The 16,665-nt window shown below is 39.4% G+C and overlaps 1 protein-coding gene across 4 annotated transcripts in view; it reads right to left on the bottom strand.

Annotated features, from left to right (window-relative positions):
- Positions 1 to 16,459, bottom strand: part of Frmd3 (FERM domain containing 3) — a 178,977-nt gene extending 162,518 nt beyond the window's left edge. For 2 of the 4 annotated variants that reach the window (XM_060365721.1, XM_060365720.1), the window contains exon 1: positions 15,537 to 15,671. Coding sequence is in view for 2 of the 4 variants with exons in the window: in XM_060365719.1 (XP_060221702.1) it covers positions 15,688 to 15,834 (147 nt within the window). In the remaining 2 variants the exon portion in view is untranslated. The other 2 variants (XM_060365719.1, XM_060365722.1) reach the window with 2 other exon arrangements.
- Between the last annotated feature and the right edge of the window lie 206 nt (positions 16,460 to 16,665).

Here is a 16,665-nt window from a genome sequence, read left to right as displayed (position 1 = left end):
TTCTATTTGTGAGCTGAGTTTCTATTTACCAAGCATAAAGCGTTGTATACATTGAACCTTTCAATATTTCCAAGAGCTCTAATATATGGTACTTTTACAGATCTTATAAGGGAAAGCGAGGCTCTCATCCAGTGAAATATAAGTCCAAGACACAAATTCTCTTTCTCTTTCTCTTTCTTTTTGTGTGTGTGTGCACGCGCGCGCGTATACACAGATTCTCACTAAGGATCCCTGGCACACCCAGAACTTTCAGTGTAGACCAGGCTGGCCTTGAAATCAGAGATCCACTTGTCTCTGCCTCCTGCTAGGATTAATGGTGTGCACATCACGTGTTGCTCTAAACCTAAATTTATTTTTTCTTTTATTTTCAAGAATATAATATATTGACACAATTCTCCCGTTATTTTCCTCTCGAAACCCTCCCATATGCCCCTGATTGTTATCTTTCAAGTTCATGTCTATTCTTATTAATTATTATTACATGCACATATGTATACATACACATATACATACATATATCTTCATAAATATAACCTGCTTTGCATCTCTGAAGATGCATGTCACTTCTGAGGTAGCATAAGTCACAGTGTCTAGAGCCACCCTTTCAATTCTGACACAAAGCCAGCACATGCTAGCATTTTTTCCCCTTTTCTTTTTTGTGTCACTATCCTTGTTATTCTGTTCTCTATAGACAAAAAAATATTCAGAATAGATTAGGTGAGGAGATTGAACCTCAAACAGATGATTGGATTTTCACATGCTCATCCCAAACAGCCAATGGCTACTTCTCACAGCTCTTACTAAAAATACCTTCCACATTACTAAATGAATGGTTGATGGTTAAAATTTTTAAACTAGGGTAAAATAAGTCCTCTCCTCATTATTTTTTCCAAGATCAGCATTGTATGCTCTCTTTAGTGGCTCCTTCAAAGATTAGCAAACATGACTGCAGAGCACAGTGTTAAGCAGACTTTATGATCTTGAGCTGAAGACCAATCTGGATGTGATGGCTATTTTTGGTTATTAACCTGACTACATCTGAAATTAACTAAAACCCAAAACACTAAGTATACATTTGAGAGATTTTTCTTCATTGGATCATTTGAGGTGAGAAAAATCACTCTAAACCCAAGTCAATGAAATTAGTAAACCCACCTTAAGTCTGGGCCACTTCTGATGGTAGCCTAGGAGAGATGTTTTTGCTATTTGTCTGATTATGCTAATCTCACTGACAGCTTAATTTCTTAACTGGCATTAGAACCTATTTATTCAGAATTCTGGTGTATACTGAAGACCACCTAGGAGCAAACAACTATTGGATTCTTGTTAGCTAGATCTCAGGAATTTCATTGAACTGCAATATTATGTGTTTTTTATGTTTACACAAAGGTCATATTTACACTAGATCATAATATTGTCACATGGGAAGCCCCAAAACATCACTGTTAGCTTCCCTTAAGCCTATCTAGAGACAGAGGAATGTCTACAACACCGACCTTTGTTTGCTTGTTGGGAATCATAAAGCCACACATTATACTTCAAAGGTCTCTTCAGGCTTGCTTATGTTGGCCACCATTTGCTAAACTATGCTCCTGTTGGTATTGCTATTCTGGGCTCAGTTTAGTAAATTGGAAATAAAGACTAAATATTGTGCCTTACCTCAGAAAATTGAGGAACTTAAAGCTGGACTTGTAGGCAAGGAAAGCAGGGATAGTACACTAATACTGGATACATAATGTATTCTCTACTAATCCAAGGTCCTCTGTTCTACAGAATATGAAAAATCTCATTTTGATCTCTGCTGTTCACTTCAGAGAATACAGTTAAAGCACTGTATTAAAAAAGTATGCATTAAATGTAATACGTGTGTGTGTGTGTGTGTGTGTGTGTGTGTGTGTGTGTGCAACAGCCGTGGCTGTCCTGGATTTGCTTTCTCACTCAGGTGGCCTCAAATTCACAGAGATCTGCCTGCCTCTGCTTCCTGAGTGCTGGGCTTAAAGGTGTGTGCCACCTCACCAGGCTGTAGTAGAATTTTTTTAATAGAATAAACTTATAATATTTGTTATTTGTCTTGAATAATAAGAAGCTAATGATGAAAAGTTAGTGTTGAAAATATTTACAGAATCACCTATAAAAGCCCTGTGTGACTCAAATGACAATTTTTTAAGATTTATTTTTGTTTATATGTATATGGGTACTGAGCTGCCATGGGCTACATCTGAGCAGGGGTTCTAGATTATATCCATGCATGGTCCCTGGTTAGAGAAACAGTCTCAAAAAAGACCCCTGTGCCCTGATATATTTGGTCCTTGTGGAGCTCCTATCCTATCCAGGTCATAATAACTCACCCTTTTTTCATATGATTCTCTGCACTCTGCCCAAGGTTTGGTTATGAGTCTGCTTTGATACACTGCTAGGTAGTCTCTTTCAGGGGCCCTCTGTGGTATATTCTTGTCCTATTACTTGTTTTCTCCTATTTCCAATGTCCATCCAATTTGTCTTTCTAAGTGAAGATTGATCATCTTACCCTGGGTCCTCTTGCTTGTTTATCTTCTTTAGGTGTACAGATTTTAGCATGTTTTTCTTATCTTATAGGTCTAGTATCCACTTATAAGTGAGTATATACCATGTGTGTCTCTCAGTATCCAAAGTGGGTTCCCTAATTATGGGAACAGGGACTGTCTCTAACATGAACTCAACAGCTGGCTCTTTGACCTCCCCCCTAACCCTGAGGGAGGAGCATCCTTACTAGTCCACAGAGGAGGACATTGCAGCCAATCATGAAGATACCTGATAAGCTAGGATCAGATAGAAGGGGAGGAGCTCCTCCCCTATCAGTGGACTTAGAGAGGGGCAAGGAGGAGATGAGGGAGGGAGGGTAGGATTGGGAGGGAATGAGAGAGGGGGCTACAACTAGGATAAAAAGTGAATAAACTGTAATTAATATAAAAAAATAAAAATTTAATTAAAAAATATGTATATGTGTGTCACTATCAGAATGTATGCTACATGTGTAGTTGCCCACAGAGGATAGAAAAGCATTAAATCTCCTGGAACTGAAATTACAGGCAGTTGTGAGCCATTGATTTGGTTTCAGCACAGATGCTTGGAACCAAACCTGGGTCCCCTTCATGAGAAAGCAGAGCCTGAAACCCCAGAGTTATCTCTCCAACCACCATAGCTAACAACAAAAGCCTAAGTTGGTGAATATATGGGAAAACCTGAGATGTCCTCCATTTCCAGGGATACAGGTAGATTGATGTGCATACACATGGATCATTTTCTCACAAAAGTTATAGGCTCACAGCCTCTTTCATAGATGCATTGGGAAAGTGAAGAAGCTAATGAGATCTGAGATTTCAACACCAGTATTTATATTTGTTTTTAGTGTTTATAGCCCATGATCACTGCCCTATAAGCAGTTCAGTGTAAAATTCATGTGATTAAACTCTCTGAATATTCAGAAATACTAAGTTCTCATGTTTTAGTCTGAAACATGAGACTCAGCATCCTGGGAATGGAAGACTCTGAATGCAAGGAAAAGGCATTGCTGGATTATGCATGGTCATCAAAACTAGATACTGTTTATGTATCAGTGGAATTAGATACTATTAGGTGTAGTAGAGGTTCCTGCCTATCAGAAAGCAGGAGAACCAAAGCTGTCCAGACACTGTTTCCCTAGAAAATTACCATTATAGAAATCAAGTACCTAGATGACATTATGAATAATATTGTGCAGAGAGTGTGAAACAGACACAGTTTCAAATTAAAAGAAGGGGTACAATTTACACACTGGGGAAAACGCTTTAATACCTACATAATAAATGCCCAAATGTTAACTGTCTTACAGTCTCTGAGGGATACACAATCTAACACATAATTGCCTTTAACCTGGGAACACTATAAACTGTCCCACAAAGCTACAGAAAAAGTGTTTCTTTTACCTTTTTTTTATTAAAAAACTTGTCATACAATATAGTTTGGTCATATTTTTCCTTCCACAACTCTTTCCAGATCATACCCACACATCTTTCTCTCCCCCACTTAAAACAAACATGCATATAAACACACAAAAAAGAAAAAAAAAAAAAAAAAAAAGAGAATCTGCTTTGTGCTGGGTAATCTGTGTTTATTTGAATTTTTACTATATGTTTTTATAATTAAAGATAAAAGATAGTCTCTCCACAATCAATAAGAGAAGGAAAACTAATTTCAAAGGTTTTTTTTTAAATCAATATTTACCAGAGTAAATTTTCTTTCGCTTAATCATTGTAGGTCATTTATATTTAGATACAAAGAGAAATATGGCATATTATCTAGGCCTGCATGAACAATAACTTATCACAAGGGAGAAAGAACAATGACAATTAGAACAAGGTCCTAATCTTCTTTGTTATTAGCATGATAGGTGGATATCTTTAGGAAACATATAGACATTGAAAAGTGTAAAATCCAATCTAGTCCTCCAAATACTCTCTGATAATAAACATGCATATATCTGGTACAATTTTTTTCTATCATTTAAAAATGTAACCCATGTTCAGCAACATCCAAATAACATGAAAGTGTAGAAATGAGGATTTCCTACTCTATCCCTACAGGGAACCTTTACTTCCAAGGGTAATTGCTGCTGTGAGGCTAGCCAGGTGCTACTCAAACCGTGGGGAACTTTAGATGAATATCCCTAAAAATTCAGCTCCTAACTGTCCAGCTGCCCTATTAGCTAGTACCTACCAGCCAGCACAGAAACAGAAACAGAACAAATTCAAATTTCATGAAATGTCTGTGGAAAAACTATACAACATGTATATGAGGCCCTTTTGAAGTTCATACATTTCTTTTTGATACCTTATATCAGTCAGGTGGGGGCTCAGTGACACCTTAATAGGTGAAAGGAATAAGCTGCCTTGGCAAGGTCTCCCAATTTCTTGATCTGTAATTAAGAATGACTTGTTTCATTGATTTACTCACTGATGGTGGAGGCAGTTTAAAATTTAGATAAGAATTTACAAACTCTAGTGTGTCTGGTATTATCCTTTTCAGAAAACATTAAGACATTTAAAGCATGAGACAAAACACTTAGCAAATCTCACCTGTAGCTGTAGAAATATGAGCTAAACACTGTTATGTAATGTAGCACATTCCCCTGAGATAAAACATCCCATATTGAAGGGAAGTTCATTAAGATATAAGATGTTCTAAAGAAGGATGAAATCTTACTATGAGCCTATAGTCATTCCTGGTCCCCATAAAACTGACTGGCTCACCAAGTTGGACTTCGGTGATACACTGTGGTCTTTCATTGGTCCTGTCTGTGGAAAGCAAACATTTGTTCACATCTCTCCAGGAATAATGGCACCCAACAACTACTCAGGAAAACAATTCTTCAGTCCAAATAAACCATACCTTGGTGAATAGTCTAAATTTTTCCCTAGCAAAAAATGGCTAATAATGTTTTAAGGATTCTAATTATACTATACTATCTATATAAGCAGAGAATTGTCAGCTCCCTACCGTATTTTGTAAATTGCAGTATAATTCTTTCATTTCCCCACAAATGACATGTCTTTCCTTCTACCAGAATTACCTTCCTACCATATCCCTTCACTGTGCTCACTCCCCAGGTTTTGGACAGTGACTGCTTGTTCTTTAAAGTGTATCATATGTCACACCTCCTCAAAAGCCCTCTCCTTCTTTCCCATGCTGCCTTAGAGCATATATTCAGTCACTGCTGCAATAAAGATGGTAGGGTAAAAATCTGGCAGAAAGTGACACATGGGATTTACTTTAAAATCACATTTTGCAATGTGAATCAAGATTTTATATCTAGGAAGTACTGTACACCTAAAACAAGACAACCAATACAACAGATGGTATGAATCATTCTAGATGGCCATAAAAACAGTGGTGGTCTACAAAGCAGGATTTAAAGACGTAGTGGTGGATATTTCAGATAAGCCATCTCAGATGGGTCCTCAAAAGGCCATCTGTGGTAATGATCAACTCTAGATTCTGACCATGGGGACATATTGTTACCCTTTGTTTGCCCTAGTAAACTTTTCAACTTTAGGGATATTTAAATGCATATTCTTATTCTCAAATCTTATACATCTACTTATAGCAGACTAAATTCTAGGTATAGTGAGCTCCCTCCCCCCCCAAAAAAAAATACCCATCATTTTTCTAAAAGTTTCCATCTTAGGAGAGGCACAAAGAGAGTAGTAACAGGAAAAGGAGAACTATAAACCTTTATGTTTGCTAAGGCCAGGGTCTTTTTGTTTAGCTTAGTTCTCTCTTTTTCTAAAAAGACAATCATGATTCTTGTATGTTTTAATTAAACTCTTAGGATTATTTTTCATTAAAAAACACAACAATAAAAACTCAGGCTAAGGTGAAAATCAGAAAAAACTAAAGATGTCCCCATAATAATAACGTTCAAGTTTTGCTGAGATATTTGCAGGAAAAAGAGCAAAGTTGGATGTGAGTAAGAAAATGTCAATGAGAAAAACGTCAGTGATCTCTTTCAAAAAATTCCCTTTAGAGAGTGGTAGCTTTGGAACAAAGCAACAGAATTAAGCGGAAACCTGCGCCTTCTGTAGCTCACATCTTCACTTTGCTCTTGGCCCTCTCTAGCCATCCTCAGGGCCATTCCAATAGATAAAAGAATTGAGTAGCCTTAGTGAGGTCTCCCATTTTCCTGATTTATAATTGAAAATAATTATTTCAGCAATAAATCACAGGGGTTTTTTTTGTTTTTTGTTTTTTGTTTTTTTTTTTTAAAAAACATCTCTATTCCCAACAGCACATACAAGTTTAAAACCTTAGCTGTGAACTTAGAAAGTCCAATATCTTCTGGGGGAAAATGTTTTGTGAAAAATGGATGCATGGATAGATGGATAGATAAGTATTAAATTCTGCCTTCATAATGGAATACCTTAAAGGTACAAATTAAATCCTGCTTCCTCTCCCCATTTTATTTCTAGTAACACCAAGAAAATGTTTGTATTTCATAGTTACTTAACATACTGAAGGGGAAGAAAACCTAGCATTTCTTTCTCAGTGAGCATATTTTAACAGTATAGATTGGATAATAGCTTTAAAGGACATACTTTCTCTAATGAGGGTACAATTTGGAGAAAAACCTGAACTACCCTCTTTGTGGCATATGTTGAAACCTGCTTTGTTCTTTTAATTTTCTGTTGTCAGGTGGCTAGACTGCAGCTGAAAACTCAGCTTCTGTAGCCGCCCTTGAACTATGGTACAAGTTTTCCTGTCTTTCACCTTCTTAATAAGCATTGAGCAAGAAAGTGCTGCCTCCACCTGCTGGAAAAACTCTTTCCAAACATGGAAGCAAAAAGTATCGCTCAAGGTGCCCCTCAACCAGGTGGCAGGACATGCATCTGAAGAAACATCTCCCTTGAGGTTTGGGGACTCTAGGTGTGAATTACCACAAATAAAGTTCCAAGCAGTATAAAAGAACATTAAGTTTTATTTACTAGGTTTTGTTATGTTTTTTGTTTTGTTTTGTTTTTATTCTGACTCCACTGATTCAGTGATTTTATTACTCTTCTCCATAAGCTTTCAAAAAAAAAAAAAAAGTATGTTGTAGCTTATGGTCAGTTCCCGAAACATTTTGTTCTCTTAATTTACTAGACAGTGCTAAGTACCAGGGCTGACATTTCAAGAACTGAACTGACTTACAGAATCTTTCTTAAGACCACAAGGTAAAGCATTTTAGAGGATAGACAGGAATCATATTGATATTATCACTGTGTTCTTTCTCTTTGTAAGTATAGGAGGGTTAATTTTAAATTTTGAACAAAAAGCAAATCATGCCAAGCACGTAAAGGAAATTATCTAGGAGGTAGGCCTTGTTGGAGGAAGCGTGTCACTGTGGAGGTGGCTTTGAGGTCATGTGTTCAGGCTATACCCAGTGTGGCACATAGTCTCTCATTCCTGCCTATGAATCAAGATGTAGAAATCTCAGCTCCATTTCCAGCACCATGCCTTGCTTCCTGCCATGATGACAATGGACTGAACCTCTGAAACTGTAAGCCAGCCCCATTAAATGTTTTCCTTTTTAAGAGTTGCCTAGGTCATGGTGTCTCTTCACAGCAAAAAAATCCTAAATAAGACAGAACTGTCTCAAGAAAAAAAAATTAAAAAAATAAATAAAATACCACTGGAAATCTTCTATGCTCTCATTCAAATGAAGATCCTAAAACAGATCATCAAAAAGATCCTTAGATTTGAATTTCTAACCTGTTTACAGTTGATTTCCACTGATCTTTTAATTCTTTACCATTTTCATCTATAACTGAGAGACCAAAAGATTAAAAATTAGCAACTATTATTAATTAAGGCCTGAACTAGGTGGGTGGAGGAGTCCAGTAATGCCCTGAGGGGAAGGACTGACTTACTACATTCTTTCCCCACCCACTAGAGATACAGTTGCTAGGAAACTGGCCCATCCCCCTAGGGAGGTACACCAGCTCATTTTAATGGTCTGGGGACCTTCCTATAGCCAATCAATTCAAAATGTAGCATTTTGACCAACAGATGCTTGCCAGGCAGGAATTGCCCCTGCCTTAGGCATGCTGGGAGGGACCAGAATCTTTAAAGCACCCAACTATCCTGAGCACAGGTGCTCGGCTCTCACCGCTTAGGCAGTGGGGGTGTGTGGGCCCAAGCTGCAGATTGTAATGTTTTATAATAAAAAGAACCTCATGAATTTACAGCGGAGTCTGTTTATTCCTGGTCTTTTGGGGTTTGTGAACTGGGCAGAACATAACCATTCATTCTTAGTAATGCTCTAGGCTTGTACAGATGCCTTCTTAGATTTATACCTGCATACAGCTCTCTTTATGCCATGGCTATGTGCCATTTTGTTCTCAAATTAAAAAAAAAAAGTGTATCTTTCTCAAACTGATCAAGGACTTCTTAACTAACTCAATTAAATTTTTTTGTTCTAGCTCTGTGCTTGAAAATATGGAAGATTTTTAACAAATGTTAATTGCATGAAGTTGAAATTACAAGGTTTATTTATTTATTATTTATATAGTATTCTGCTTGCATGCCTACACACCACAAGAAGACACCAGATCCCATTACAGATGGGTATAAGCCACCATGTGGTTGCTGGGAATTGAACTCAGCACCTTTGGAAGAACAGCCAGTGCTCTTCTGAGCCATTTCTCCAGCCCCGACTGAAATGATTTTTTTAAAGTACGTTAATTCATTTTTGAAAATGCAGTGGTCTGAACTACACAAAAGTTCATCTCATGAATGAGTTACACTTTTTTTTCTGAAATGTTTCTTTTCCTTTGTCCTATGCTTGTAAAGAAGATCACCAATGCTATGAGCTCCAAAGTTCACATTAAACAAAAACACTATCCTCCAGAGTCAGTGCTGCATGAGGAAATTTGGGACCCCACATGTCCCTTGACCATCACAGTCTGTAATCCGAGCACAGCCAGGGAATCTCCTCTTAAGTTTTCGCTTTGTTCACAGTTCATTTTTTGATTCACAGAGATAATTTGAAAATTATTTGATCTGAAACATAAAATACAGTCTGTATAACCTAACTGCATGTAAGTATAGTTTTCTTGAAAAAAAATACAGTGTTTTCTGGGAGTGGAAATGTTTCTCAGTGGCATTTAGATTGCTGCATTCCTATCAGCTCTGGAATGCCAGATTTTCTGCCAGACCCTGAACTTGATCCATATGCAAATTAGCAAGACAAGACTCCCACTGATCTTCAAGTCAGTTCAGGCAGACTTCCATGGATTCATCTGGTTCTGTGTTGGAAGTCTCCCTGAAATCTATTTTGAATATGAAATAGTATGCCAAAGGCATACTCCAGCTTTGGATACAGACAATAGTAGATTTGAAGGCCAGCAGCTGAAATTCTTTTGGACAAATAGCTTAATATTTCATTTTCTCAGTTTTTTTATTAATAAAATCAAAATGTCTACCTGAAAGGTTTACATTATGTACTGGATATCATAGGTTAAAAAGGGATAATACATAGAAGATACTGAAGAATGGTTCTGGATTCATTCACCTGTTCTCACACAACAGTCCTTGCAGTGGAACCTTTCTGGGAATGCTTACTAAGGAAAGCAGACTAAAGAGCAACCCAAGGATTTATAACCTGAGTTTTTCTGCTTATTCTGGAGGAAGCACTCTGTATACTTTGGTATGAACACACTCAAGAGCCACTGCTGCTGCTGTTATGCCCAGTTCACGAACCCCAAAAGACCAGGAATAACTAGACTCTGCTGTAAATACATGAGGTTCTTTTTATTGTAAATTAGAAGCTGCAGCTTGGACCTACACAGCCCCACTGCCGAAGCGGTGGGAGCCGAGCGGCCGTGCCCAGGTTAGTTGGGTGATATATAGATTCTGGTCCCTCCCAGCATGCAATTCCTGCCTGGCAAGCATCTATTGGTCAAAATGCTACATTTTGAATTGATTGGCTATAGGAAGGTTCCCAGACCATAATGACCTGGTGTCCCTCCCTAGGGGGATGGGCCAGTTTCCTAGCAACTGTTATCTCTAGTGGGTGAGGAAAGAATGCAGTAAGGCAGTCCTTCCCCTCAGGTCATTACTGGACTTCTCCACCCACCTAGTTCAGGCCTTAATTAATAATAGCTGCTAATTTTTAATTTTTTTGGTGTCTCACTGTAACTTTCCCTGGCACATAAAGGGGAACCATAGCCCTGCACTGAAACTTAACCAGATGTTGATTACAAAAGTTTTGCTCTACTGTAACAAATACCCCTAATGAATAAGTAACCAACAACAAAAATTGAAGAAACCTAGTTCCAAACCTGCATTCCATGATCTCTATTTGTTCATCATCCACCTTTGCCTTGTAAATTTAGTCTTCCCTTTGCTGTCTGTGTCCCCTACAAAAACACACACACATACACACACACACACACACACACACACACACAGACACACACACACACGTAGCTCCAGATGTGCATCCCACAATAACCATGAGCCCCTTTTCTGGTTAAGTTGATTCTTGCTCTTTTCATTTCTTCTCCATCCCACTGCCTGTGGCCATCTCCTTATCCATAGATTTAGGTCCAGATCAGTGGTGTTTGTTCAAGAGCCATCTTCAACTGGTGAGATTACCCTTTCCTGTCTCATCAAAGAAAATCTATCTGACATGATAACCTGGTCTTACATCACAGGTTAAATAAATAAATAAATAAATAAATAAATAAATAAATAAAACAACTTACATAGACACAACTACCCCAGGACACAGAGTTTAAAAATAACAATCATAAAATGTGCCAAAGAACTCAATGAATTTAAGAAACATGAGCAAACTCCAAGAGGAAAACAATGATTGCTTGAGTGTTGTAAAACAAAATAACAACAACAACAAAAAAGCAGTCAACAACAACAACCTACTGAATGAAATGAAAAGGATAATTTGGGATTTGAAAATTGAATTTAATAAAAGTTAGAAACATTAAAGGTAGCACAAGCTAAAATGATGATGAAATTGAAAATTGCAACATGCTAATTAGAAATCATAGAGGAAAGCCTTTCAAATAAAATGAATCAAGCAGAATTAATATTATGAAATTATCATCCTATCAAAAGCAGTTTATAAATTCTATTAAATCCCAACCGAAATACCAATAATATTCTTGACAGAAGAAGTACAAAAATACACACTAAAATTCATATGAAACTAGATACCTTAAGCAATCCTGAACAAAAAGTAGTACTGGAACGATTGCCATTCCAGACTTCAAGATATATTATAGAATTGCAGTAATAAAAACAATATGGTATTGTTAAAAGGCCATATATGTAGATCAGTGGAATAAAATACAAGACCCAAACATAAGTGCATATAACTATGACCAACCGGTATTTAACAGAGGCTAAAGGCAATACGCACTGGAGAAAGAATAGCATCTTCAACAGATGGTGCTGGGAAAAGTAAATATCCCCACGCAGAAGAATGAAAATGGACCTATGTATATCACTCTGCAAAAAAATTAACTCCAAGTTGCTCAAATACCTCAATTTGAAACCTGAAATGCCAAAACTTCTAGAAGAAACGTTGGTAGTATACTATAAGACATAGCTGCAGAAAAGGATTTTTTAAATAGGACTCCATTTATTCAGGAATTTGAAAAGTATTGATGAGTGAGTGAGGCTTCATAAACCTGAAAAGCTTCTGTGATAAGGAAAAAATCAAGTGAATAGAGAAGCCCCCAGAAGGGTAGAAAATCTCTGCCATCTATACATCTTAAAGAGGATTAATATCCAGGAAACACAAAGAACTCAAAAAAAAAAAAAGAGAGAAAGAAAAGGAGTCTAGGAAACAAATGAACCAATTTAAAAAAAAAAAAGGCCTAGAGATGTAAACATAGTGTTCTCAGTACATAAAAAAAAATGGTTAAGAAATACCCCCAAAATGTATCAAGTTTAGTAGAGATGCAAATTGCAAATTGAAACAACCCTGAGGTTTAATGTCACCCCAATCAGAATGACTAAGCTCCGCCAGTCAACTGACAACAGATTCTGGTGAGCCTGTGTATAAAAGGTAACCATCATTCATTATTGGTGGGAATGCAAATTAGTGCAGGTACTCTGAGAATCAGTATGGAGAATCATCAAAAAAAGAAAAAAAAATCTTTCCTATGGTGGAGCTATATCACTCCTTGGTGCACGTTCAAAGGAACTGATATCCTACTCCACATATACTTACTTAGTCATGCTCCTCGCCTTATTTATAATAACTAGGAAATAAAAACAAGCTAATCGTCTTTCAACGGATGAATGGATAATGTAAATGAGGTACATATATCATTAACTGCTCCCTGAGTGGACTCAAGATGAATCATGTAGACTAAGCTTAAGCAAGCTCTGTTATATGGAAACACGGAACATCACTGTACACATTTACAATGTGGCATTAATAAGTGTTTGTGAGAAGCACCAAAAGAGAGAGAGAGAGAGAGAGAGAGAGAGAGAGAGATTCCCAAAACAATATAGAAGACTTTTGTTGCCATTGTTGCCTTTATGAGGTTGAAGGTAAGCCCTACTGCGACACTGCACACTTAGGACACAGGACTCAGATTATCTTTATTTAAGCTGGAAAGTCTCCTTCCAGTGTTCTAACTTCTATAATTCCAGAAAACACTATGAAAACTTCCAGAGTGTTTTAGTAAGGTTTCTAATGCTGTGGTATAGCCATGATCAAAAGCAAATTGGGGAGGAAAGAGCTTATTTCACTTATGTTTCCAACAAAGGATCCATCAATGAGGGAAGAAAAGGAAGGAACTCAAGCAGACCAAGAACCTAGAAGCAGGAACTGAAGCAGTGGCCATGGAATAGTAGGGCATACTGTTCTGCGCCTCATGGCTTGTTGAGCCTGCTTCCTTATAGCACCTAGCACCACCAGTCCAGAGGTGGCACCGCCCACAGCTAGCTGGGCCTTCTCACATTCATCATCAATCAACAGACTTTTCCACAGGCCAATCAAATGGGGCAATTTCCCAGTTGAGGTTCCCTCTTCCTAAACAATTCTAGGTAGTTTCAAGTTTGACATAAAACTACCCCATACAGGAGGGAAACAATTAATAGTCTTACTGAGCTGTGACACCCAGGAACCAAGACACCAGCAGGATGGAAAAGATATCTATAAAGGTACAACAGCTGTTTGTTGGACATAAAGTCCACTTAACAGGAGGTAAATCATGCACACTACTAGAAACCTAGCCAACTTCCCAGAGCTGGTGAGGTAATGCATCTCAAGAGAATCTACTCATACCACTTTGCTAGACCAACATAACTCCTAACTACATTCTAAAACTTATTTTCATACCCACAGACAAATGTAGAAACCACCCCTCATTTAAAAAAAAAATCTCTTTACAGCAAATGGAGACAATCACAGAAAATGGCTATCACAACTGAATACAATACAAAGATCAAGGTTCATGGGAAATGCATGTGGATACATCCTAAACGCTCCTGCATCTGTTGCTTAGGGAACATTGGGTAAGAGCTGGCAGAAAGACTGCAAGATGCAGAATACCATAATGTCCACTGTGAAACAATCTTTCATAGACATGGCATAAAGCAGACTTGAACAATGGCAATATCAATAAGCATAATAACCGAGAAGGAGGAAATATTCACAATGCCCCACCCTTACATAAAGAATTTCAGGCAATTAATGACTGTAAAAGAGAATGAGAATTAGCCTTTCCCAGGCACAAATCCCTTCATTGTTTATCCAATACAAACTGGTTAGTCATGGAGCCGTATACACTCAAACAATAAAAACAGACTCAGCAGGTTGTAGTTAAATACTTATGCATTGGTATACATATATATGTAACAATAATAATAAAAGAAAAGAGGCTGTCCATTGAAGAGTGGTTGGGGAACTTGGAAGAAGTTGGAGAGAATGGAGACTTGGGTGGGGCTGGAACGGGAAACGGAAGGGGGAAAGTAATGTAATTATATTTTAATTAAAAATGCTTTTTTTTTTTTTCATTCAGGCACAACCTAGAGGCAGATTTTTGCCTCTAGGAGGTGCTAATCCATTCACCACGGGTTTTAGAACCTCAAGATGTGGTAAATGGAATGAATCCTAGAAATAAATTAATTCGATTTTTAAACTCTGATGCTAACTCTGATGCTTAGCTCTGATACAACCTTTGCAAAATGTGCATGCCACATGAGGTCATGGGAGAAGCTCATACCTACTACTTGAACAAGCGCAGCGAAAGGACACAAAAGAGTTTATGAGTGCACAGATACACACACATATCACCACCACCACCAGCAGCAGCAGCAGCAGCAGCAGCAGCAACAACAACAACAACAACAGCTTACAAATATGTTTGCAAGGCCAAAGACACTTATCTCCCAAGGAACGGAGCAGCCAATAAATATCCAAAGCAACACACCTTCTCCAACTTGACCACAGTGAATAGTCACCAAAATTTCAAGCTTTGTAACCCAAGACCCACGTTTCTGCGGGATCCGTTTGCTAGCCTCACGAACCTTTTTGTTTTCTCTGAAACACAGATTTCACATGTTTCTTTTGAGGTAGCTCCAATTCAATACAACGTGCACCCCATCCTTCAAGGCTGAGCTCAGGGTTTCGAGGAAACTTGGAAAAGTCCATTACCACACTAGAGAAGTACAAAATACCGTCAGAGAGACAGCAGGGCACAAGAAGCAGGTTCCCAAACGGCCTGGGCGCGGGAAACAAGAGCGAACCCTGGCTGGTGGAGTCCTTTTCCACGTGGTGGATGAGAAAGAAGCCAAGGAGGTAGTATGCAAGGGTCCCCATTGGCTCCACGGCTTCTCTGTCCTAGTGGGGTAAGCTGCAAAGAGACCAGCCCAGAGACAAGCAAGAGGCGTCTACCTAAAGCTTCAGCCTAAGAGCAACGCGAAGTGAGCTCAAGGAGCACGTCAGGGTAGGGGGCTGAGGAAAGGATAAAGCACAGGAGATGACTACAGAGGGCCGAAGCACCTACCTTGTGGACTGAAGGAAATCTGGCATTCCAGCCGGGCTTCTCTGCTGAGATGGGTTTCCTACCAGCCGTATGCCCACCCTCAGAGCCCACTCACTCACTCCTGCACCTTGCGAACACCGCACGCCCTGCAAACTCCCCCGTGCCACCGCACCTGGATATGGCAGGAGACCTCCGAGTCGTCCAGTAGTCGAATGGTGCATTTCATCTCCTGGCTGAGCGATTTGATGCTGGAGCTCCGAAAGTGAATCATTTTCATAGTCCTCCTGCCTCTGGGCACACAGTGACAAGAAGCGAACATACACAGCCGCACGCGGGAGCGAGCCGTAGGAGGCGCGGGGCCCGCGCGGCCCTGGTCCACGCGAACATTCACAAGCTCTTAATACAGTCCCTGCTCTGGTTGCAGCCCCGCCCTGGGACAGAGGCAGCAGGGCGCCTGCGGCCACCAGCGGAGAGAGGCGAAGAGCGCTCCTCCCTCCCTCTCTTCTTCACAGAGTCCAATCCCCGCCCCCTTTCCATAGAGAGCTCGGAGGGCACCTCCCTTGGCTAGAGCTTGAGGTTGAAGGCGTCTGAAGCCCGCCTGTGACCCTGCTAGGCAGGAGGAGGGGGAGAACAGACTGAATCCTGAAGCCCAGGAGCTCTGGCGGGGGCCTCCTTCACTGCCGCTGCTACTGCTGCGTCAGGCTAGGCCCCGATGCTTTCCTCCGGCTGGCCGCCTCCTCCCTCCTCCCATCGTGCTTGCTAGACAGTACCTGCCCTGTTCCCCTGGGACTCAGTGGCTCCCTGCATTGTGAACTCCCTGATCCCAGGGGCCAGCAAAGAGTGGAGAGCAACCCACACAACCTCAACGGGAATTCCGCTGATGAAGAGAACTGTTGAGTTGGTAGGGATTCTCAAACAATGGCAGAAAGCACAAGCATTGCACATGCACAGGGCCAAATAGCAATAGTTTCGGATATTCCTGGAAAATTTTAAAGTTGCCGGTTTGGTTAATATTAGCTGATAGTAGCCCCTTTCTTTCTTCCTTAGGAAGGAATTGTCTTTCATAAGCATCGTGATCTTTGATGAAAATACCCCCTTCTATTCCATCTACGAACCTTATTCTGCACCACCCCCTATAGAGGGCCTCCCC

Source organism: Meriones unguiculatus, chromosome 12 (genome assembly GCF_030254825.1).
Source record: "Meriones unguiculatus strain TT.TT164.6M chromosome 12, Bangor_MerUng_6.1, whole genome shotgun sequence".
Classification (NCBI taxonomy): domain Eukaryota; kingdom Metazoa; phylum Chordata; class Mammalia; order Rodentia; family Muridae; genus Meriones; species Meriones unguiculatus.
This window is presented reverse-complemented; position numbering and strand designations above follow the sequence as displayed.